This window comes from Emydura macquarii, unplaced genomic scaffold (genome assembly GCF_026122565.2).
Source record: "Emydura macquarii macquarii isolate MOO-44397 ecotype Brisbane River unplaced genomic scaffold, CSIRO-AGI_Emac_v2 contig_1253, whole genome shotgun sequence".
Classification (NCBI taxonomy): Eukaryota; Metazoa; Chordata; order Testudines; family Chelidae; genus Emydura; species Emydura macquarii.
Genome location: NW_027131390.1, coordinates 47,899,636 through 47,925,283, shown reverse-complemented (window position 1 = coordinate 47,925,283; position 25,648 = coordinate 47,899,636). Strand labels below are relative to the sequence as shown.

At 41.0% G+C, this 25,648-nt stretch overlaps 1 protein-coding gene across 6 annotated transcripts in view; it reads left to right on the top strand.

The window, feature by feature from the left end:
- The window catches only part of SPAG16 (sperm associated antigen 16), a 667,175-nt gene that overhangs the window by 380,187 nt on the left and 261,340 nt on the right, over nt 1-25,648 (top strand). For all 6 annotated transcript variants that reach the window (XM_067548711.1, XM_067548708.1, XM_067548713.1 and 3 more), the window contains one exon: nt 15,875-16,018. In XM_067548711.1, the coding sequence (XP_067404812.1) occupies nt 15,875-16,018 (144 nt within the window). The remainder of the gene's footprint in view (nt 1-15,874; nt 16,019-25,648) is intronic.

The window sequence follows — 25,648 nt, the reverse complement described above, 5'->3', positions numbered from 1 at the left end:
CCTAAGTTACAGGAGTTTAGGCTTTCTCAGGGTCATGTCTGAATTGGCCCCAAAAATCCAATTGACCATACGGAGAATGAGACATGAGAGGGAGTATATGAGACCTCTTAACATTATTATAAATCATTAAAAATATGAAATAACAGAATCACATACATGGTTATTTTTCTTTTTGGTATAACTTTAAGATATATCCTTTAGACGTAGCTAATTAAACAGCGCACATCATCTTTCACTAAGACTTTGAGTGATCAGCCAGGAACCAATGAATGATTTACAATCTAAACTGTAAAGTACTCAGAGATCTTTCGACAAGGAGACTGATAGATAATTCTGAACAGAGCGGGTCTCTCCTGAATGAGTAGCTTCTGTAACATTGGCCTGTTCCATTGTGACTGGATGGAAAGGGTGGATATTTGAAGATACATATATAAGGATGGTTTCTGACATTTTTGTGTTGAATTATCTTTTTTTCCAATTGTATTCTAGGAGTGCTTTATAGAAAGTATATAAACCTAATAGTACATAGCACAAATCTTAATTTAGCAAAATACTTATGTTGTTCAAAACCCCAAAAGAGTGGAAGAGGAATCTTGAAATAAAGTGTGATTAGCTCTGATAAAAAAAAAATCCTAAATCCTTAGAATCATTACTTAGCATTTTTCATGCAACCAAAAGCAAATGGAAGGAGATAAATTCGTGTCTAAAAGAAAGGTGCAATCCTTTGCAAGGCATATAGTTGTGAAGTATGCTTCTTGGATTATTTCTGAATTAGAGATACCCTTACTAACAATTCAGACATCAGTACAGAATTGTTCATATTTGCTCTGTGTTTCTCTAGTGACATAGTCTGATATCTCAATTATTCATGGGGACCCTCTCATACAACTAGAACAAGATATACTTTCATTAAAAGACTAGGAATAGTCTGAACTTAGTGACCCTGGTTATCTGAATGTTCCATAGTGCTTTATCATGCTTAATAAATGGCAGGGCTTTTGTGGGTTGATGAGATTTTGTTTATTTGATTTTGGATTTTTTTATCTTTTATTGTCAATATTCACAAAATATATGTCTCATACTTTGGAACATACTAGTGATATTTAATATTTTATTATTCCCAGCTTCAGTTATGTCCCCAAATGAACAAATCTTTTATTTATTCTGTATTCCTTTGTCCTCTCTTGCTGTGTATGTTGGGGAATAAGAAGGATCCTGAGGGCCATTTCTGATTTCCCTAAACAACTCTGAATCTGGGTTTTTGAGTTCTCCGGTTGTTTTCAAGTATTTTGAGGGTTTTTTGTTTCTTTTCTCTTTCTCCCTTTGTGATGTTGACAATCAGCAAAAATAAACACCTGGGAGTCAGAGAGGGAGTTCAGAGACCACTCTGAATGGGAGAAGCCCTGAGTCTCACAGGGAACAGACCTCCTGGTACTCTGCTCTGTGTCCACCAATCCAATATTCATATGCTTAGCAGTCATGACCCTACTGGGCACCTGGGTGTATACAGCTGTATGCCCGCAAGCCAACTTTTTGTCCCCTTTCTGGGGTTAGATCCCCTTCCCCAAAGGAGTGAGGCAAATCGACAGCTATTAGGTTTGATGTAGAAACCACCTGGTGACATTCTCTGGCCTGCACTAGCCATGAGATCAAACTAGATGATCATAACGGTCTTTTCTGGCCTTAAAATCTGTGAATTTCATTTATGTGAGGATTAAGGTTTGTAGAAATCAAATTTAACTTTTAATAGAAGATGTGGATTAAAGCCCCTGTTCTGGAAATACGCATGCACACATGTAGCTTTCCTCACATGAGTATTTCCATTGATCGAACCCTAAGGCATTCTCTGATTTTTACACCCAAATTAAACAGAGCATGTAGTCCTCCAAAAATAACAGAAAACTAGTAAGGAAAGAAAGTGGTCTTGAAAAGTTAGTGCATTGTAATTTCTTATTAAATTAGAAATTTGAATTGACAGTTTGATACTGTAATTGTAAAATTAATCTTTAAATACTTTCCCTTATCAACCCTAATAATGTAACAGAATTTACCAAGTGGTACGTATCAAGTAGCATTAATTCCAAACCTGAATAAAACACACCACTACTTCTACCCATCTGTGAAAAGCTGACTGGGAATTGTTAACAACAGTGATGAAAGTCAAAACAGTCAAAACAGTCAAAACAGGCTACAGATAGAAACTCTTGCTGTAGTGATCTGCATCTTTTCAAGTTGATCAAGCTAAAATTGCATTTTAGAAAAGGCAGTTTGTCTTTCATTACGAAGGAAGACAAGCTATTATCTCAGTACCCCGAAAGTACATACTTCAATAGCACAAAGGGCAGAAAATAGGCCTCCATTATGTATTGAGCAGGGAATGTTTTTCTCATGTATTCACTGCAGAATACCTCACACATCAAAAGAGGCTCTGACTTAGGGGTTTATTGTGAGCCCTGTGCTAGAAGTCAGATAGAGCCATGTTGCAGTGGGTATAACATGAGGCATTGTCCAGGGATGAGAGGGAAGCTCAGCTGCTGCTCTCCCCATAACAAGATTCAGCATATGTTCTGTTCTATGACTGGCCAGCACCAGAGAGTAGGGGGACATAACTAACCACATGTATGCCTATGCTACACTAAGCTGGAGCTCTGGGACCTAGGCTTGTGGACTCCATGTTTCCAAGCCCACATTTGAGCATCCACACTATATTTTAAAGCTAGGTTTACAGTTCTGGACTTGAGTCTCAAAACTGTGCTAATGTGTCCCCACTACATATACTTCTGACTCAGGTCTGTTGACTGAGCTGCATCCACACTGTAAAATGACAGGACTTGCTGGAACTTAGGCTCTGACCTACCCCGATACTAGGGCCGTAGGAGCTGAGTCCTGAGTGGTTGCTGATTCTACTCAAATTGATTTGTGTGTGGATGGAAGGGGAGCTTGGGCTCAAACCTGAGTCAGAGCCCAGGCTTAATGTGCAGCATAGACATACTGTTAGGCAGCAGTATCAGAGACCAGCAAACTCTGCGATAGAGGCTCATGCTGCATGGGGATGCAGTGGGAAAAGGCTTCTTGTACAATTCTCCTCATTTGTCCACCTGCCTGGGGAGGGGGGTCATCACAATCTGGCTTGGTATGTTTAGTGGCACTCGGACTCATCTCCATTTTAATATAGTTTCCCTTAAACAGAGACCAACAGGAAAATCTGCACAGCTTCTGTGAAATTGTAAATGATGCGGAATATTTTTGACATTAGTTTTCAGCAGGTGGAAATGTACTCATCTAGTTTTTTTTTTTCTCAGTGACTTTAAAATCTCTTTATCCAGTAGAATAATAGTTCCTTTCTTTTCATTGTCTCCGTTAAATGCAACAAGTCTAAATGAGAAATGGCCTGGAATTGACGTGCCTACAGGTATTGTTTGTTGTGATTATTTATTATTTGTGTTGTGGTTTTGCCTGGAGGCACAACCCCATTGTGCTAGGCTCTCTACAAACATAAGAAAGATGGTTCCTGCCTCAAAGTGCTTTCAATGTAAGTAAAGATCTTACAATAAATAGGTAGCACCAGTAAATCCTTAGGGAATCATAGGGACATCCATGCAATCCATACAGGGTCAAATTGTATCAAGGCCAAGAATATTCACAGTTCCTGTTCTAAATGAAATGTTGGGACTATTCCGTCTGAGTCCCCCCCATACCCCCCCCAGGTATACGTTGCCCCAAAATGGTCAGGAGGAGACAGGCCTATGGCGCTACTCTCCCCTGCATATTGGAGCATGGTGCACTGAGGAAAACAAACTGTACCTTTGCCAGGGCTGGGGATTGACGCAGCCTCCTCACCCACCAGAGAATTCTGATCCTCCGGGGCACAATCTCTGCCTGAGTTTCCCCAGAGATGGTGCAGCTGCACATTGGCCTCTCCTTGGGGCTGTGTCTAATGAGCACAGTCTAACCCTCACAAGGGTGCCAAGCAGCTTCTTTACATTCTGTGAAGGACCCATGTCCCCTGAACTGTCAGTTTAGTGCAGGGTAGTGCAGAAATAAAGGAAGTTTGACTGTTTGTCAGATCACTGTCAGTGGAACTAAGGGGCTACAGGAAAATTGTGTGCCAGATGTTAGACCACATTAAAATCTTACTGACATGGGGAATATAAATTACATATTGGTAAATCCACGTGAGCAGGCACAGCCTTCACACCAGGGACAAAGTATCTCAGAAAACAGAAGTAACAAGAAGGTGTAAGTTGCTGCCCCCTGCTTTAACGTACACCTTCTTGTACCTTCCAGTTGGTTTCTCCTGCCTTACTCTCTGTTTCTGCCTCTGGGTATATAAATCAGCTCTTCTTACGGCACACCAACCTCCTGATTTGTAATTTACATCATCATTAATGTCACCTGTGAATTTGGCTCATAACTTTGGGAAGTAAGAGGAGCAGTTTTCAATAGTTACCCTGCCTACTCTCGGTTCTCCACTAGGGCCATCAGGAATATGTATATGATCCTTGGATTATAATAAAATACTTGCCTTACACTTATTCACACAGATTTTCCTGGGGCTGTTCAAATAATTGCTAGCCTAAATTTGGATTAATTTTGTTATAGTTTAAATATATCTATCTATCTGTCTATCTATCTATATATTTAAATAGTGGAAGTCACAGCTTTGTCATAGTCTAAGCTATGTGGCTTAAAATGTCCACAGGTACTTCAAGCACAAAGGAAATATAATCTTTTTCTGTAAATTATATTCCTGAGCGTCATAATACATGAGAATGCAACATTGGTTATAATGTGTATATTACCTATGGGATCTGTGGGTAGCCTTCCTGCTCCCAGCAAATCAAGAACCCAATCCTGCAAAAACTTATGTAGGTACTTAACTTTCTGCATTGTGGAGTTAATGGCACGTTCTCAGTACAGAAAGTTAACCGTGTTCAAAATTCTTTTCAGGATTGGGGCCTACAACATATTTAATGTCAGCATGATACCTATGAATAGAACATTTGACTCGGGTTTGATTGTATATTGGACCAGTTTTTGCTATTAAGAAAAGTATTTAGAGAAATCTACATTTCTGTTCATAGAATCATAGAGTTGGAAGGGACCTCAGGAGGTCATCTAGTCCAACCCCCTGCTCAAAGCAGGACTAACCAGGACTAACCTCAGCTAAATAATCCCAGCCAGGGCTTTGTCAAGCCGCATCTTAAAAACCTCCAACGATGGAGATTCCACCACCTCCCTAGGTAACCCATTCCAGTGCTTCACCACCCTCCTAGTGAAAAACTTTTTCCTAATGTCCAACCTAGACCTCCCCAACTGAAACTTAAGAGTGTTGCTCCTTGTTCTGTCATCTACCACCACTCAGAACAGCCTAGCTCCATCCTCCCTGGAACCTTATTTCAGGTAGTTAAAGGCTGCTATCAAATCCCCCCTCATTCTTCTCTTCTGCAGACTAAACAAGCCTAGTTCCCTCAGCCTCTCCTCATAAGTCTTGTGCTCCAGCCCCCTAACCATTTTTGTTGCCCTCCACTGGATTCTCTCCAACTTCTCCACATCCTTTCTGTAGTGGGGGGCCCAAAACTGGACACAATACTCCAAATGCAGCCACACTAATGCCGAATAGAGTAGAATAATCACTTCCTGCAATCTGCTGGCAATGCTCCTATTAATGCAGCCCAATATGCTATTAGCCTTCTTGGCAACCAGGGCACACTGCTGACTCATATCCAGCTTCTTATCCACTGTTACCCCCAGGTCCTTTTCTGAAGAACCGCTGCCAAGCTCATCGGTCCTCAGTCTGTAACTGTGCATGGGATTCTTCCGTCCTAAGTGCAGGACTCTGCACTTGTCCTTACTGAACCTCATCAGATTTCTTTTGGCCCAATCCTCCAGTTTGTTTAGGTCCTTCTGTATCCTATCCCTACCTTCAAGGGTATCTACCGCTCCCCCTAGATTAGTGTCATCTGCAAACATGCTGAGGGTGCAATCTACCCCATCCTCCAGATCATTAATGAAGATGTTGAACAAAACTGGCCCCAGGACCGACCCCTGGGGCACTCCGCTTGTGACCGGCTGCCAGCTAGACATGGAGCCATTGATCACTACTCGTTGAGCCCTATGCTCTAACCAGTTCTCTATCCATTTTATAGTCCATTCATCCAACCCACATTTCCTTAACTTGCTGATAAGAATACTATGAGAGACCATATCAAAAACTTTGCTAAAATCAAGGTATATCACGTCCACTACTTTCCCCACATCTACAAAGCCAGTCACTTCTTCATAGAAAGCAATCAGATTGGTCAGGCATGACTTTCCCTTGGTGAATCCATGTTGACTGTTCCTGATCACCTTCCTCTCTTCCAAGTGCCTAAAAATGGATTCCTTGAGGACCTGCTCCATGATTTTTCCAGGGATTGAGGTGAGGCTGACCAGTCTGTAGTTCCCTGGATCCTCTTTCCTCCCTTTCTTGAAGATGGGCACTATATTTGCTTTTTTCAAGTCCTCAGGGACCTCCCCCAGTAGCTACGAGCTTTCAAAGATAATAGCCAATGGCTCTGAAATCACATCAGCCAACTTCCTCAGCACCCTCGGGTGCATTGCATCTGGCCCCATGGACTTGTGTATGTCCAATCTTTCTAAATAGTTTTGGACCTGTTCCTTCAGCACTGAGGGATGTTCACCTCCTTCCCATTCTGTGCCGCCCAGTGCAGTAATCTGAGAGCTGACCTTGTCTGTGAAGACAGAGGCAAAAAAGGCATTGAGTACCTCAGCTTTCTCCACATCCTCTGTCATTCTGTAAAGGGCCCACACTTTCCCTAATCTTCCTCTTGTTGGTAACATACCTGTAGAAACCCTTCTTGTTCCTCTTCACATCCCTTGCTAGATGCAACTCCAATCGTGCTTTGGCCTTCCTGATTTCATTCCTGCATGTTCGAGCAGTGTTTTTATAATCCTCCCTAATCATCTGACCAACCTTCCACTTCTTGTAAGCTTCTTTTTTGTGTTTAAGTTCACCAAAGACTTCTTTGTTAAGCCAAGCTGGACGCCTACCATATTTGATATTCTTTCTGCACATCGGGATGGTTTGTTCCTGTGCCCTCAATAAGGTTTCTTTAAAATACAGCCAGCTCTCTTGGATTACTTTCCCCCTCCTATTAGCCTCCCAGGGGATCCTGCTCATCAGTTCTCTATGGGAGTCAAAGTCTGCTTTTCTGAAGTCCATGGTCCGTATCCTGCTGTTCTCCTTTCTTCCTTTTGTCAGGATCCTGAACTTGACCATCTCATGGTCACTGCTGCCTAGGTTGCCACCCACTTCTACTTCCCCTACCAAATCTTCTCTGTTTGTGAGCAGCAGGTCAAGAGAAGCATGGCCCCTAGTTGGTTGCTCCAGCACTTGCACCAGGAAGTTATCTGCAACACTATCCAAAAACTTCCTGGATTGTTTGTGCTCTGCTGTATTGCTCTTCCAGCTGATGTCAGGGTGATTGAAGTCCCCCATGAGAACCAGGTCCTGTGAACTGGAAACTTTCCCTAGTTGACTGAAGAAAGTCTCATCTACCTTGTCCTCCTGGTCTGGTGGTCTATAACAGATACCCACCATGACATCACCCTTATTGTTCTTGCTTCTAAGCTTAACCCAGAGACTCTCAACTGGATTATCTCCAGTTTCATACTGGAGCTCAGAGCAATCATAGTGCTCTCTTACATACAGTGCAACTCCTCCACCCTTTCGCCCCTGCCTGTTTTTCCTGAACAGTTTATACCCATCCATGACAGTCCTCCAGTCGTGCGAGTTACTCCACCAAGTCTCAATTATTCCAATCATGTCATAGTTTCTTGACTGTGCCAGGACTTCCAATTCTTCCTGCTTGTTTCCCAGGCTTCTTGCATTTGTGTATAGGCACTTGAGATAACTAGCCGATTGCCCTATTTTCTCAGTATGAATCGGGAGGTCTCCCCTGCTGCATCCTCCTCCTTCTGCTTCCTTGAGGTGTCCCACTTCCCTTCGGGCTTAGGTCTCCGTCCCCCATCGAACCTAGTTTAAAGCCCTCCTCACTAGGTTAGCCAGCCTGTCTGCGAAGATACTCTTCCCTCCAATCAAATGCAGTAAAATCTAGCTACTTCACATAAAGACTTGGGGGTCCATTGCAATTTACTGAATTTTGCTCATTTTCAGGTAAGTGAACAAACCAACAACAACAAAAAAACTAGGAAAGTTTTGTTTGGAAAAGTTTTGCTTATTTTCAATTAATGATCTTTTATAATATACTCTAATGTATAAAATATTTTGTATAACCCTGTAGTGTTGATAACAAAACTTCATTGCAGTATAGCACTCTGCTATTACATTTTAAGGGGATGCTATATTTGGGTGAGTTATAAAGTAAATGGATTAACAAAGTGCAGATTAGTGAGGTGCAGCTTCATAAATATGCATACTAATTGTGAATCCGTGAGTAGTGTGTAACTGAGACTGAAGATTTTGCATGCATGATATAGAGAAGGGCTAGGTTGGAGGACTCCATGGGTTAATTTCTCAGCCTTTCATTTCTGGAGAGGTGGATTAAAAACCCTTAGAGGATTAGGACAGTTGATGAATTGTGGTCTACAAAGGATTGCTGGATGGTCTGAAGGGAAGGTTTTAGGTATGTTGGTGCCCTCCTGAGTAAAAGCTGTTTGCACCTTTTTTCCCCCCCTGTTCCTAACTCATACAGGTAAAAAAAATAAAATGAAAAGGGCCACCAATATCAATAGAATTTAAAAAAAAAAAAAAAAAGGCCCATAACTGAGATCCACCCTGAAACACAGGCTAGCATGTTGGAATATGAAAAAAAATTATTTGTATCTGAATGTTGTGGGATTTGCCTGTATCCTAGTCCATTGTTTGTTTACTGGTTGACAGTTTTGCTTTATTTTCTGTTTTACTTTTATTTTGCTTTCACTCCATATTTTCTTTTCCTTCCTTTTTTTGCTCTCTCATTTTGTTAGAAGAAGGCAGGCTTTAAGGCCCTGGGTAGGAATACAGGGATTTTTAACAAAAAAAAATCCTAGACTCAGGTGCTAAAACCCAGTATTAAAAGTCAAGGTAATAATTATAGCTGAGGTAAGATGGCAGGTGGGACCAATTAGTTCCAACCAAGACATAAAGGAGGTGGAATGAGATACCTCTAATAGCAGTTCAGGAGAGGAATACTGGGAGTACCAGCAAAGTCTGGGGGGGTGTTGAGGGTGAGGCTTTTCTGGTAGTTTTGTTTTTAAATGATCAATAAGGTCAAATCTCAGAGGGGGTGAGTTTGGCCAGTGAATTCTCCTCTGTGGAGGATGGAGGTAAGGACTTTCTCCTTTGGTTTCTCTCTCTCCCCCCTGCCTCCTCTCCTATCCCAATTGCTGAAGAAGCAAGCAGAGGGATTTTCATGGCCAGTGACCAGATGGCTCTATTGTCCCCACTGCCTCCTGTTTCACCTTCCCCTTCACCCCACTCAGCTTGTGTTCCTAAGGAGACATATATAGGCCTCATGGCTGATGGCCCAGCCTTTGCATTTTCATCAGCCATTCACCTCAGATGGTTATGTACCAGGATTCTTCTCAAAACCTTTTCCAGGAGTGCACATCAGTCTGCCCCCTCTATTTGCTTGTCTGCATTTCTGACTTTCCTGTTTGTACTTTGAGTAGTAAAGGCACATAGAAGTACCTTGGGATGATTTTATTTATGTGGGCATCTGCCTAGTTGGGCCACATCTAATGTTGCCACTGGGGGTACAAAAGTGCAATCCAAGACATGCAATCCAAACAAAACCATTCTTTCTACTAGACCATTGGTACCGAAAATATAGTAATTGGTTTGATTTGTTACTAATCAGCTGAGAGACTTGGGAATAAATCAAAACTTTCTCTATGCAATACTAAAATCTGTGTTTTTAAGATGCAGCTTGGCAAAACTCTTAAACACAGACATACGTGAATAGTGCTACTGATTTCAACAGGACTGCCAGTGTTCCTAGCAGTTAAACATATAATTAATCGTTTTGCTGGTTTGGGCGTTAGTGACTTTGCCTTCTGGCCATCCTCTAACCATTTATAGCAAACATAAGAAGCAGGCATAAAGGCCCCCAACAAATTCCACAGGCTTAATCAGATAATTTCAAGAGGGCTTAGTTAACAACTCACAAATAAACAGGGTGATTTGTTTTGCTGAGAGAGACGTTTAGAATGGCTTATAGTTAAAGGAGTTACTATAGTTTGACCAATATATGGCAAACATTTTTAATGCAAAGATATTAACTATATTTCTACATTTGGCAGCAAAGCTTTCCAGAATCCAGTTGCCAATCTGAAATACTAATTACCCAGTATATTCTTACTATTACAGGTGGAGCTGTTAGGTAAAGCTACTGTTGCTTAACAATTTCCATTATAAGACCCAGTTTTCAGTTGCTTATAACTTCACCAGACTGTAACTGTTCAGGCTGAAATTTCCAAGCCCAGTTGTCTAACTCAGGTTGATTTAAAAAAAAAAAAAAAAAAGTCTGAGAATGAGATTATGGAAAAATGTACTGATTTTACCTATGTTAAATTCTTACAGTTGTTGGGCTGAGAAGCTCTAATGTCTCTATTCTTTGGAGCAGGGACTCAAAATTTATCAGAAGGGTTGCCCTGGTGTCAAGGATGTGCCTTTTGTCATTCCTGTGAAAATCCACACAAACTCAGCTAAATCATGAAGCTCTGAAAATTTCAGTTTGTATATGTTCAGTAGAGGGTTATTAGAGTTTGGCAGCTAAATTCCATCTGCACCAACCCTGCTCCCTCTTAATATAGCTCCTGTTTATCAGTTGGTCTGCACATGTGCTCTTCCTATGCAGTGACTGAGCAGGACTTTCCCCGCAATTTCTCCTCCCAGGTGCCAGCGTCCATTGTGATACAGGGCATCAGAGCTGAGTAGGGAGACTTTCTCCCTTACTGGCATCTTGGTGGATATAGAACAAAAGCCTGTTTCAAATGCAGAATACTTGGGTGCATAACAGGAGGAAGACCTGGGGGGAAGGTGGTAGAGAGGAGGATAGAAACCAGGGGAGGTGGGAATAGGGACAAGAGAGTTTATAACCACTAATCCCTTCCAGAATCGGGATCTGAACCCAGGATTCCTGAATCTCAATATTCCTTTGTGGTCAGCAAATAGCTGTGAAACCCACAGGCAAAAGGTGTATCCCCTACCTTTGCAGTGACTGTCCCACAAAGAATAACAACTTACCACTGCTGTCAGTTGCTCCATTACCTCAAGTGATAAGGGACTCTTTTGTAGATCTAAAAGTCCCTGCCCTACTGATGTCCCATGTGGGAGCAGAATGTGGTCCCCCTCCATGATGGAATTTCTATGGTCACATTATTTGTAAAAACTTAGGAAATAACATTAAAAAAACCTACATTAAAAATGTTGGTATGGTCAAGCACTCAAAAATTAGGAAATGCCAGAAATTAAGTTTGCCCGTGCATCCATTAATTCAGCTTCTTTGTGGATATGTGTTGTGATACAGTGTTCAGTTACATGATCACATACTATTTTTCCACAAGACCCCTGCTTCATTCAGTACACAGGCTGGACTTGATCTGGGGATGAATCAGTTTTGTGTAGTAAATGAGGCTGTTCTCTGAGGGGACGCCTGCCCCATTTGTTGCAGAAGTTGGCAATGTGTAGTGAGTGAAGCAGGAGATTGCAGGAAGACAAAAGACGGTCTCATGGCTAATGCAGATGAATGCCATGCTGGAAAATTGGATTTTATCCCTATCTTTGCCACAGGGTTCTTATTTAGTGCTGGGAGAGTCACTTAAACCAATTTTTTTCATAATTGGCCACTAATTTTATATTCCTTGATTTCAGAGTGCCCAGTTTGAGGCACCTGGGACCAGGTTTGAAGAAGAGCAGAATGTTCCCTGCTCCTGCTGAAGTCCTTGAGAGCTGTTCTGTGAACATATAAAGTGCTATAAAAATGCTAAGTCCTCTGAAAAATGAGGCCCCAAGTGTCTCAGTAAAGCCACCAAAAATTAATAAACAACTTTTGGCTTTAATCCCTCTGTGCCTCTGTTTTTGCCATTTATAAAATGGGGATAATATACCTGGGAGGGGTGTTGTGAAGATAAATTCATTAATATTTTAGCAACATTAATTATCTATTCACTGATCTCTGTCCATCTTGTGTACTCAATGAGGTAGGGGTTCTATAGATATAGTAGTTTGTGTAGCACAAAGGAGGCCAAGATAAGGTTGCCTAGGCAATCTTAATTCTGGCATTTCCTAATTTTTGAGTTCTTGACTTTGCAACCTTAATATTGTTTTAATGTAGCTTTTTATGTAGTATGTATTTTGCTTTGAAATTTCCTTTAGCCTGCACCTTAAGATGCTGTATGTTTACTATTCAGTCAAGGTAAATTAATATAATACATGAGTGTTTTGAAAGCAAATTACTGAAAGCACTATAGATCTACCACTGCAAGTGATGAAGAAATTTAAATGATTTCTGCTGCTGAAATGGGTATATAAAAATACCTGTTTCCACAGCACAACAGCAGCAAATGTCTGAGAGTTCTCCTACTGCTGCCTGTGTCCCCTCTTCCCGCGCGCGCGTGCGCGCACACAAACACACACTCACACACACACACACACACAAAGAGGAGGAGGAAACTAATGTTCATATAACACGTCCTGTTATTGATTTTCACCCCAATCCACCCTAAGTCTTCTGTGCTGGAAATAATTAGACCCTGTGAACAAAGATGAAGCAAGAATCAATTCAATGCTAGGTTGCCAAAAACGAAGACAAGGGCACCTAATTAATGTTGTGCATAGCACTCTTTTTTGGATGAATGTGCTTCCCGTTTTAAGAAGCAGCTCAACGGTGGTTATGTCACCCAGCGTGCTGTTAATTAAATGGTGTTAGCTTTATGCCTGTACAATTCCATTGGGGGAAGGGGGGAAAAACAGTCGGAACAGCAACATTTTACAGGAGTTCAGCAATTAAAAAGAAAACTCTATACAATGTACAGTGCGAGTTCCATTCCAATTGCAAGAGCTTATTTCCTCTGATATATAACACACTTTATTGTTATAGGGCATCCTTTAACAAAGAGCAGTGCAAAGCACTTTAGAAACCTAAAAGGAAGAGGAAAGGAAGGTTTAAAGACTGGATTTGAAGAGAGGAATTATCTCAGTGGCTTGGCGGGCAGGGAAGAAACTGTTCCAGACAGATGGGGCAGGATGTGCAAATGAATAACTTCCAACTGTGGACAATTGTAGGGAAGCTATGAAGCAGCAGCCAGGTTAGAAGAGTGGAGTGAGGAGGTGGATATGAATCTAGAGTAAATCGTCAGCGCAATCTTGAATTGGATGTTGGAAGTGAAGGTGACAGGAATGAGATTGTTTAGCAGGTTTCTGAATGTAGGAAGACTTATAAAAGGGATGATTGAAAGCTGAGGTCAGGACCCATTGATGATCTCTTTAGACACCCAGCCAGCTAATTATGGAAGTATTGTGAAGGGCAGAATAGACAAATTTAGAAACAGGAGAGGCAGTCAGAAGATAAAGTATTGGGGTTTAGTATGACATCAAGATTTCAAGAGGTATCCAATGATATTTTTGTAATTTTTCAAACAGGAGAGAAATCCAACTGTTTAAAATGATGGGATTAGCCAAGCAGAAAACCTCAGGCTTTCAGTTTTCCCATTGTAGGCAGGCTTTAGTGATGCCTAAACACATATTTTATGCTCTAGACCTGTACAGCAGCTTCACTGCAGGAACTCCTTGCCTCTGAGCAGACTTCATTTATACAGGCCTTACTGGGAATCTACTTCTGTTTCTTCCTGCCTCCTACCATTCTCCTTCTACATCTATTACGCCAGTGGAATCTGAACAGCAGCCTGGTGAGAACTGTGTTCCCAGGTCTGCTCCATCACCATATGTGCACTGGCTCTGCTTCTGCCTGCCATGCTGCCAGTGGCTTTGCCCACATGTGCTTGCCAGCTGGGAAGCTCCAACTTAATGCAGCCTGCCATGATGTCTTCTGAAGGTGAGATGAAGACTGTCTGTAGGCCCTGCTGGGCCCCTCTCCCTTTGACCTCCATGGACTCCCCTTTATGACTGGTGTTATTCTGAACCCTCCTTTGTAGCCCTGGGGCTCCTTTCTGGTTGGCTTACCCCCATCTTGGCAATAGTACTACTTTCCCATCAGATACAGTCATGTTATCACAGATTTTTTTGTGCTTCACGGTCCACCTATATCAATGAGACTTCTGGGCCGAGACAGGTTGACCAGTATCAATTAGGTCTCTCCTTTGTCTTGTAATAGGCTGGGGATGTTACTCTTCATGTGACCTTTCCTTCTACTCCCTCCCCAGCTACACACCAAATTGTGACCAGTCTAATTTATATGTTTATTATGTATTCATGATTGTTGTATCTGAATAATATAATTTCCTCTCTCTCCTCCCCCAGTAAATGTGAGGACAATATCCTCCTCTTTATCTAAGAGTGGCAAGATCTCCTCCTCTTTTGAGAATCCTTTCCAAATGAGTATCTAATTGTTAAATCCCTGGAAACTGAAGATTTTCCTGTACTATAAGTTGGTGCTTTGAAATAGGAGAGCATATGTGGGTGTTTCTTGATAGAAAGCTAACCAAAATAAGTGAGTTTTTGAGTGGATTTGAAGCAGAGTTAGATCCTTGGTCTACCAGAGGAGGGGATCCTGGTCTATGGAGCTGTGGAATAAAGATGTTTTTCTGATGTGACATTCACGTACTTCTTATGAGTGGAACTCTACTTAGCTGCTATGTATCCATTCTCTCCAGTCTGATCTCACCTTAAACACTTTGCAAACTACTAACATTAAATCAACTCTTCTTTGTTGGGTATTATCTTATCTGTCTACAAAAATACAGTTTCTCATCTCTCATTGCATTTTGATTCTGAACTATATTGTTGGTCTATTTAAGCCATTTGCTCCACAAGGCTATGTCCTTCTTGGATGTAGGACTAAGCACAGTGTTGATGCTCAGTAAATATTGATTTAAGTCAAGTGATTACGCCCAAATAAAAAAGAATTTGGTTATGTTCATTGTAACAGGTTCACATTTTCTTTTGTAGATGCACAATGGCTAAACCAAAAGTAGACTAAGTTGGTATGAATTTTCAGGCAAGGGTAATAATAGATTCATAATGTCTTAGCCAGTATGTTCCTATCACTTCATTACACAAAAGGAAAACCTACAGAACATCTTGAGAGTAGAACTGAAATGGATTTGCTGAATTTAGCCTAATCCCAGTGAATAGTGGCTGAAATCTTAACAATAAACCAGAGCTACTGTAGTGTAATTCACATTTCAGTAGTGTCTGTGCGCTTAGAACACCTTAAGCACATGAACACAGTGGACTAACACACAGTCTGATTTCCTATTACCCATCTCTCTTGAGTATATTATTTCTGGAACAGTGTTAATGATTCACATTGTTTTTGTTGGTTCATAATTTATCATTTTTAATTTTTTATAGCACTCATTTAGGGAATCAACTCCGCAAAGCATTTAAGCATGTGTCTAGGTGCCTTACTGAATAGGGGCCTTAAGAGTTTAAGTCCCGTACTGTTTCCACTGAAGTTTTTGTTTTGGGAGTTTTGCCATTTACTTCAAATAAAGCAGGATCAGGCTTATAATATATAAAGGATTTGTATATCAGGTATCCTTTGGAAGCATAAATATTTACACACACCATCCAAAATCATGGTAATGTAGACCTTGCTTTTGTTAAAATCAAATCATGATGCTTTAGATTTTATATAACAAGATTAAACTGAGTCAGGTTCTTACGTCTCTCTCTTTTCGTCCGTAGTTTGGCTTTACATCCACGGAAAGACATCTTTGTGACTGCAAGTGATGACCATCTCTGGAAGATGTGGGCCTTCCCTAATGGGAACATCATTATGACAGGTGAAGGTCACACTGATTGGCTTTCTGGCTGCTGCTTTCATCCAAGGTTAGTGCAAATAATACCCTCAACCAGCGCTAATCCCTTCTGGGGAAGTGCTTGTTTGCTCTTTCATCCCTCGGTGGCCTGCTTTGATGACTTTCTATTCTCAGAGTAACTCTGTGCTCTCTGCTGAATTTCCAAACATGTAGATAAATGTTCCCTTTGGCTTTCACTGTGTTGACTTAAGATTGATTGCTTTGGATATTTTGTACGTCTCAAACTTTGTGTACATGCTGGCACATTGAACAAATAGTACTGAGGTTTTTTAAGTCTAGCTGTGTTCATTCTCTGTGTGTCCCTGCACCGTGATAAACACTGTGTTCTTTAATTGCTTAGAACAGCTGTCTTCCTTGTATAATCATTTTTGTGGGTCTTATTTAAGATATTCAAAGTGTGTGGCTTCCCCCTACCCCCTCTATGGAAAGACAAATGATTTAGCAAACAAAAAGTAATGTTCAGAACAAGTAACAGTCATAAGTTACCAAAATAGTCCAAAAATGATTTAAAATTAATGGTCATTCTGTAGAAATATGTAATTTACTTGAACTCTGGAAAAGTTAGCTTTTCATCTGTTAGATTGGAGGTGTATATAGTAAAATGAATTTGCATCAGATTTATGTTGTGCACTGTGGCTTGCAGTTGTAGTAGAGCCCTTTTATTTTAACATGGTGAAAATCTGCATGATTCCACAGCCCAAATTTTAACTTAAAGCCTTATTAAGCCTCCAATTCTGTATTTTGTTTTTCATTGTGAGGTATTATCTATGCTGGTCTTCAGAAATAATTTAAAAAAAAAAAAACCTCTTTAATTTAAAAACTTCTGTTGGCTTCTCATATGTTTGAATCTTTTTTTTTTTTTTTTTTTTTTTTTTTTTAAAGTGTAGTAGTATTTTAGTCCCCAGTGCAGGAATGCATCGCTATTTGGGAGAGAACTTAAGCACATGCTTAATATTCGGATTATACCATTTTCTTCAGTGGGACTTACATGCTTACATGCTTTCCTGAAATTGATATTACTGATTAAGAGGGAAAGTGGCAGACTTGATCCTCTGTTTCCTTATGCTCCCAAAATTTCCCTTGACTTAACTGGGAGTTTCAGGTGCACAAGTAATGTAGGTTCAGACCACAAATATGGTGCTTATGCTTCAGAATACCCTCATAATGCTTAGAAGCAGTTATATATATATATATATATATATATATATATATATATATATATATATATATATATATAAGGGGCATTGCTTTGATATTTGAATGAATTAAAAAAGAGAAGGTAACAAAGAATAAAGTAGGGAGGCGGGAAGAATGGGAAGTTGGGTCTTCCATGTCGCTTAATACCACAGATTTTTTTTTTTTCAATGAATGGTCACTCAGATTGAACTGAACTGATAAGCATTCAGTACATTCCATATCAGACTTATAGATAAATAGAACACTGCCATTCTCTCACCTCTTATGAACATAAAACTCCTCTCTGAGAACAGAAAATACAATTATGCTATCACTTATAAGGCAGCTGGGCATACTAATCAGATTTTGAAAATACATTGTTACCGTGACACCGATGACTCAGATTTTTTAAAAAAATTCTCATTAGTCTTTGACCAGCAGACAGTTCTTTCAATAGGCCTCCCTGTTTCTCATTCAATTATTAAAATTTAAAATGAGTAAGATACATCATTATTCACTTGCAATATGAATTTACTCCAGCTGAATGCTATATAAAGAGTAAAAGAAATGCTGCTACAATATTCGTCTGCTGTTAATGGATGAAATAAATATAATGGGAAAGAACACATTTAATCATAGTCTTTTTTTCAGCTGAGGGCTTCTACAATCAGATGTTCCAGACGTGAAATTAACAAGATGGAAGTGGAAAGTTCTTGTACAGGGTGTCAAGATTAAAATATAGACATTCATTAGTTTTATTTTTATTTCCATGAACTAAGGGTTTATTCACCTAGAGGGTTGAGAGGAAGGATATTCCTGTAGCTAGACTACTCAATGGGGATTCAAAGACCTGGGTTCAATTCCCTGTTCATACACAAACTTCCTGTGTGATCTTGGGCAAGTCACTTAATTGCTCTGTGCTTCAGTTCTCCATCTGTGACATGGGGATAATACCTCCTTTCTTCCACCCTCTCTCTGTCTTGTCTATTTAGATTCTAAAATCTTCAGTAAAGGCACCGTCTCTTATGCTATGATTATACAATGCCTAGCACAATGGGGCCCTAACCTGGCTGGTACTATAATGCAAAGAATAATAATCTATCTTTAGAAGAGATTAAAAACAAAGCTCTTTTACATGTTTACAGGCTCAGTTGTGTTAGAGCTTGGGTTTTATTTACACAAGACAAGAGTTTTGCTATAAATAAGGGAATAAATGTTCTCCTTCGAGTCATATCCCGGTGGGTGGTCCACTTCAGGTGCATATGCGCCACTTGAGCCCATGATCAGAGATTTTTCCATTAGCAACATTCGTTCAGCTGCACATGCTTCCTATGCCTCCTCATGCTGCGCAACAAGATTATAGGGATCTGAAGACGAACTGCCCTCAGTTCCTTCTCACCTTCTCAATTGCCTGAGCCTGGGGTGGAGTCTTAGTATGTCCTCCTTGAGCATGCCTCGACTATCTCGTATTCTGTTTTTCCTGTGGTAGTTTGTTTAGGATTAGTTAGTATAGTTAGTTGTTAGTGATAGTTACAGTTAGTTAAAGATAGGATTGAGTGGATTGTTTTGTTCCTCTTCATCCCCTTAGAAACCGTCATTCTCCCGGCTGGCATGCCTGGCTTGCCAGATTTTGAACACTCTCATTGAGAGGCTACACCTTTTAGCAACAGCCACATTAAGTGTGTCCATTGTGGGGGGGAGTTCTACATCTCCCAGAAGTGCAACTTCTGCCTGGCCTTCAAATCCAGGGCAAGGAAGAATAGGGAGATTAAACTCTGATTCTTGATAATGGAATGATCCCTTCTGGAACCAGCTGCTGACTGAGGAGACCCTATCTGTCCGTCTGTCTCTGAATAGATCCAACTCCCCTTCAACCTTTGTAGAGGCTTTCCCTAGGAAAGGAAAGACTTTAGAAGCTTCAGGGAAAACTTCCAAAAAGAGGAGCACAGACTCTCACATTAAGGAGCCAGCTCTGAAAAAGCCCAAGTCACCTGCAAGATCTATGGTCTCCGAACCTTGACCTCTGTGTTTGATACCATTGAGTCAAGGGACTCCTCATCCAGTGCCAGCAGGGCCAGAAAGTCCCACAGCTCAGAAGAGAGACATGGCTCCAGTAGTGCCTCATTATCCTCTCCCAAGGACAAGGAGGGTAAGCATAAGCAATCTGGACTGGAACTGTTGGGCTCAGCCCTGCTGTTGGTGCCTACTCATTTGGCACCCTCAGTACTGAGCAAGCAATGGCACGAGATACCCTCAGTGCCTGCATTTGTATGCCCTCCTCCCCCCATCAACTGTACCATCGGCTTTGGCTACTGTGTCCTTGGCTACTGCATCAGTACCAATCCCATACTCAGTATCATAAGAGTTCAGATACACTAAGGACCTGTCTGTAATAGACAAAGCGGAGTCCCTGCTCCTCATGGGTACTGAGCGTCTCTCAGTACCGAGACCCTGGTCTCCAGACCACTACTGTCCACTGATACTGCAGGACTCTCCACCCTTTTCTGCAGGTGCTCCTCCATTGGACGATATTGAGGAGGATAAAAGGGACTTCCAGTTAGTCTCCTATTTTTGTTCAGGGTTTTCCAACATATCCTTTCAGCAACTTACTCTTTGAAAGTCACAGGAAAGTTGGTGTTTGTCAATGAGGGTGGTGGACGCAACCCTGCATGCCACCCCTACTTCCATTGGTGTCATTGCCACTGTCTGGTGCCTGCATCTCTGTCACTGTCAGTCATCCTAGATGACCTGTTGGATCCAAAAGAAATCAGAGTTATCAGTTAGTTCGATTAAGGTCCACTTGGCCATGACATCAGCCTTTCATCCTCCAGCAGAAGGGTTCTCCATATTTCCTCACCCTATGTCATTAAGTTTCAATAATGGTTTGGGGTATCTTTTCCCCCAGGTTAGGGATCCCCCACTCACTTGAGACCTCAACCTGGTACTTAAATACATCATGAGACCTCCATTCGTACTAATGGACACTTGACTCTGCACCACTTATCTCTCAAGATGGCCTTTTTAGTAGCTATCACATCAGCCCATATGGTTGGGGAAATTGGGGACCTTGATGGCAGATTCCCGCTTTATTGTGTTCTTCAAGGACAAGGTCTCTTTACACCCACACCTCAAATTCTTTCCTAAGGTACAATCATAATTTCATCTTAACCAGACCATTCATCTACCAGTGTTATTCTTTTCTTTTCCCCAAACTGCATAGCTCTCTGCAGGAGCCCTGTTTTCATATCTTAGATGTTAGAAGAACATTGGTATCCTATGTAGATAGGACCAAACTATTTCAGAAGTCACCTAGACTGTTTATTTCCATCACAGATAGATCCAAGGGGTCTACAATCTCTGCTCAGAGACTGAGTGTCGAGGTGGGTGTATTATCACTTGTTATGATGCAGCGGGCATTCATCCCCCAAGGATGATAACCTTCTATCAGATCGCTAACAGCATCCACAGAATTACTTAAGAATTTGAGATATGTAGGGCCACCACATAGGCTTCAGTATATATATTTTTCTAAACATGACGCTTTGATCCATGCCACCAGATCTGATATGACACTTGGTTCTGCAGTACTATCTTCAGTTCTAGAGTCAGCTCAGAAACTCCCTCCTCCCTCTGGGGATACTGCTTGGAAGTCACCTGAAGAGCAGCACCCATGGGGATGCTACCTGAAGAAAAAGAAGGTTACTCACCTTGTGCAGTCACTGCGGTTCTTAGAGATGTGTGTCCCAGTGGGTGCTCCACTACCTGCTCTCCTTTCCCTCTGCTTTGCACTGTTTTCCATGGGATGTTCGGGTGGAGAAGGAACTAAGAGTGGTTCACCCATGCATCCCTATAATGCCTCAGTTTTCAGCATAGATAGGCATAGAGAGCATGTGCAGGCTGAAAGGATTCTGCTAATGGAAAATCTCCAGCCAGGGCTTGATACACATGCACAGCTGAAGGGGAGCACCCATCGGAATATACATCTTGAAGAACTGCTGTTACTGCACAAGGTCAGAAATCTCTTCCTCTAGATCTTTACGTAGTGGTGCTAGGAAAACTGTGCAGACCATTTTTAAAAATCCTTTGGTCCATTGCTGTTGTATTGTTTCTATATGTCAACATGCATCACTGGCTTATTTAATCCTTTTCTGAAGTTTTTCTACAAATTTCATTTTAGGGCCAAGCATAGGATTTTTCTACAAACCACCATTTATTTTCAGCCATTAGTTGCCTGGTACAGTACAGTAAAGTGATTCTCTTTCACAAAAGCCCTTTAGAACAAAGCCTAAAAATCCAGTCTGAATTTTAGGAGTTGTAGAGAATTCGCCCCAAGGGCCAGGTCCAATAAAAGATTCATCTGGTGTCTCAGCAAGGCCATACAAGCTCTGAACTGTAATTGAAATTAATCGAACACTTTTCTTCATATTCACCTAAAAATCCCATTCAGCACCAGAATACTTTTTAAAAAATTGCAGGGCTTAAAAATATTTAATAACCATATTGCTGACTTCCTGTGGCAATTTTATATTTTATGGCCGACAAAGAGAATGCTTGCTTTGTATTATTCCCTATAGAAATCTTGGAAATTGCCGCCTTTAAACTTACAGCTAATGTAACCCAGAACAGAATCTGTTCTGACCTTTACATTGTCTTTCACAAAGTGAAGTTGCAAAGTCCTCTGGTACTGCTTTTCACCAGTCTTAAATAACTGGAAAGGGAAAGAAATGGAACAGTCTCTACACAAGTGAAAGAACAGTACATATTTCATTGGTGGAGCTGTGTGGAAAATAATCATTCCGAGTTGACCATAAACAAAAAGTTTTCAATTTTTTCATGGACCCAACCAAAAAAAAAAAAAAAAGGAGAAAAATTGTTTTGAATTGAATGAAATGTTTCCATTTTCTCATAATTTTTTTCAACTGACAAAATTCCATGCATTTGATGTGGATTTGGAAAATGATTTGGCTGACCTGAATCTGCAAGTTTTGACTAAAAAAATTCACCCAGCTCTACTTATTGACCAAACCTTGGATGCATGATTGAATTGAATTTTCTTTCCAATACTCATCTAAATCGAACTACCATATGACGTTGGAGTCAGATTGACTGCAGCTGCATTCTTATTAACTGGGTAGGAATTTTACTGAGAACAATCTCGTGTTTAGAATAATTCCCCAGGAAAGAGAGAGATGATGACAAACCTATTTTCATCACCACATTATTTCACATACACAACAGATATCCATTTATAACTACAGCTATATTGCCTGGCACACCAGGGTTGAATAAAGGGCTTCCAGAACTAAAACCATGTTGACCTAAATAGCCAGAAGACAATATATATAGGGAGAACAGAATGTCTGTGTTGTGGTCCCTTGTGCAAATCTGATAGTAGAATCTGGCCATGAGCTTTTTTTAAAAATGAAAGGAAAACTTCAGACAGGCCCAGTCATCTGCAGAGCACTGCAGCTGGAGGGGCGGTGCTTTCTTTTTGAAGTTCAGGTGACAAGTAGTTAAACTTCAAAGGGAATCACCCTGGCTTTCTCCAGTCTGGCTGAACAGCACTTTGAAGGTTGGAGAACTGCTTTCAGGATTCAGTTTTTATTTAAATCACTGAGGGCTAAATTCTGGCTCATCTTGTGTGAGTATGTGGAGGGTGATGGGAAAAGGAGTGCTTCCTTCCACTGCCATCCACAGAGATCTCATGCAGAATGCTGACATTAGAAATCACATCTGATGATTCTGGATGGCCCCACAGTTTGGAGTTGTAGGCAAAATCCCATGGACCTAGCACCCCTGACAGCAGCCTCCAGAATGAGCAGAGGGAGCTCATGCTGCACTCCTAACCAGCATGCAAGGGGAGCCATACAGTCCCCTAGTTCTTTCTGAAGCGTTCTGCCTAGATCCTCCCCAGAGCATCCCTGCTCAGTCTCTTCAATGCCATGTTCCTCACCTACAATGTTCCAGTGAGGAACCGGAGTAAAAGTGGGTTATAAACTAGTGTGTATTCAGCTCTAGACTATTTAGAAACTGACCCAGATTCACCACAGGATCTAGTCTGGCAGAGACCTGATGATGGGGGAAAAAATCTGCAGCCTTCTGTCTCCCTGTGGAAACTTAGGGTGTCAGCACAGTTTCCACAGAGTACAGGCAGGGTGACCAAAGAATGCGCTGATTGTCTATCACGTTAGCTTCAACCAGGGAGGCTCCTTAAAACTGAAAGCTGCTTTCCTTTTGTCGCCAATGGAAACCAAGAGAGAACACAAGTGATTGCATCAGTGTCTGCTTTCCCTAGTGGTGAAATTCTTCCTCAGGCACAGAGGTCCTGACTGGTGCAGGGAGGCATAATTTGCATCCACCTACAACCCCTCTGGTGAATTTCATGCATGTTGACACTGCAGTTAGGAGTGTGATTGCCACTCATGTAGACGCACCTGAGCTAGCTTGGATACGGATCAGTGAAGTTGCTGCCACACGGGCTTCCACATGAGCTGTGCAAGAGTGCCTGAAACCCTGGGTAATTATTCTAGCCTACAATGGAGCCCATCCTGCCATAGCTTTGCTGCTCCAACACCCAAGCTGCCTAGATGAAAGCTAGCTCAGGGATGTCTGCACAAGCCGCAGTCACACCCTGTAATTGCAGTGCAGACATCACTTCAGCCACTGTACTTAAAACTGAAGTCTGTTTGACCATCAGCAGTATTAATGAGAGACGTAAGGTTCATGGGGGGCTGTTTTAAAATTCTCCCCAGTGCCCTCCTATGCTTTTAACAGCACTGTATAGTTCTTCAGCCACTTTTCTTTCTCACATCCTATTGCAAAATATAAATGTTTTGTGGTAAAGCTCTATGAGGACTTTGCCCAACCTCCAGCACTGAGCATCTCTCAACTGAGTCGTCAGCAGTATGAAGTGAAAGGGGCTGATGGGACACAAACTTCTCAGGAAGAACCAGGGTTCCTAAAACATGTAGGCGAGGAGGAAGGAAACATTAAGGTTAGGCAAAAATCATTTTCAAATAATTGTATTAAAAATGGTAGAAGAATATCTCTGTACTACTTTAACGTCTCCCTTTTCTTTAAAAACTGGTTTTAAAGAGATTTTTGTAAAATAATAAAACACCCTAAAGAACTATATTATAATAGCACTAAACTACTTCAGGGCATGTATTATATTTTATTGGCCTATTAATACTAGCCTCGGGTGGTTGAAGCACCAAGCCACGCAGCGTACCTGAGGTGTATGTTAATGGCCCAATAAAACTCACCATGGAGTGTCTTAATGCTATATTACTTGTTCTCCACATATGCTAGTATAATGTTCAATGACTTAATATAGTACTGAATATTAATAGAGTACTTTCTTTTCTGAACATTTTTTGTAGACTTTCTCATGCAAAACAGGAATTGAGCATGTGAAACAACATGAACTTTTTATTTCAGATCCTCTGAATGTAAAAGCAACTATGAATAGTAATTTTGATTCATTCTCAAGCCCTTGTGCTGCAAATTGTGGGCTCATGAACTGGTAGTATTCTGTTGATCTGAGCATTCATTATAGCAAGAATGCACCACAAATATTTTATAACCAACTTCCTGGGTCTCCTACCTGTATTCCTTCCAGAGCAGTACAAGGTGAAAGGCTTTGTAAGCTTTCTGAATCATGAACTGTCATTTTCTGTTTGTATAGCGCCTAGAACAGTAGGGCTTAACCAGGTAGCCTCTAGGCGCTACCGCAATATAAATGTTTAATAATAATTTTAGAATGGAATTTTTTTCTTTTGACCACCTCAGAATGTCCAAATTTCTCACTAACTACGGACCCGCTCTGTAGCATGCTAGCTTCCTACTGAGTTTGAAGTCTGAAGAAAACAGCAATTAATGAATGGTTGCTTTGTTAAGTTCAATATCAGAGATCTGTACGCAACATGTCCAAACTGGGGCTCTTAAGATGATATGGGTAGTTCCTTTCCTTTCTTTCTTTAGGACATGAAGCGAAAGAGCAAAATAAGAAAAGGCAATAGGAAACCCTGATACCACTTAAGTAGGAATCTGTCTGACAGATTAAAATAAAACAAAAAAAGATGTACCTGCTCTTGTGTGAAATCACAAACTTTTCATATTGCCTGGGGAGACAATTTTATTTCAATATGAGCTCACTGGCTTTTTTCTGAGGCTACCTCTGAATTCTGCAGTTTAACTGTTCAGAAGAGAATTCTACTCCTTTTTTTTTGTATAGGTGTTGGGAAAAAAAAATTTGCAGTTATCTTTCTGTCAAAGGATCATCTTACCTCCTAGGTGGTTCGAGGAATGCATAGTTATGACATCATAACTGTGAGGAGCTTATAGCCTTTCCCTTTGAAAGACTGAGTGGGCTAGTCTTATTGCCCAAAGTTCTATGTTCATGTGTAATCTGGTCTAAGTGGTTCCCCCAAGATGAATTGGAGGTATCGATACATATCTTTGG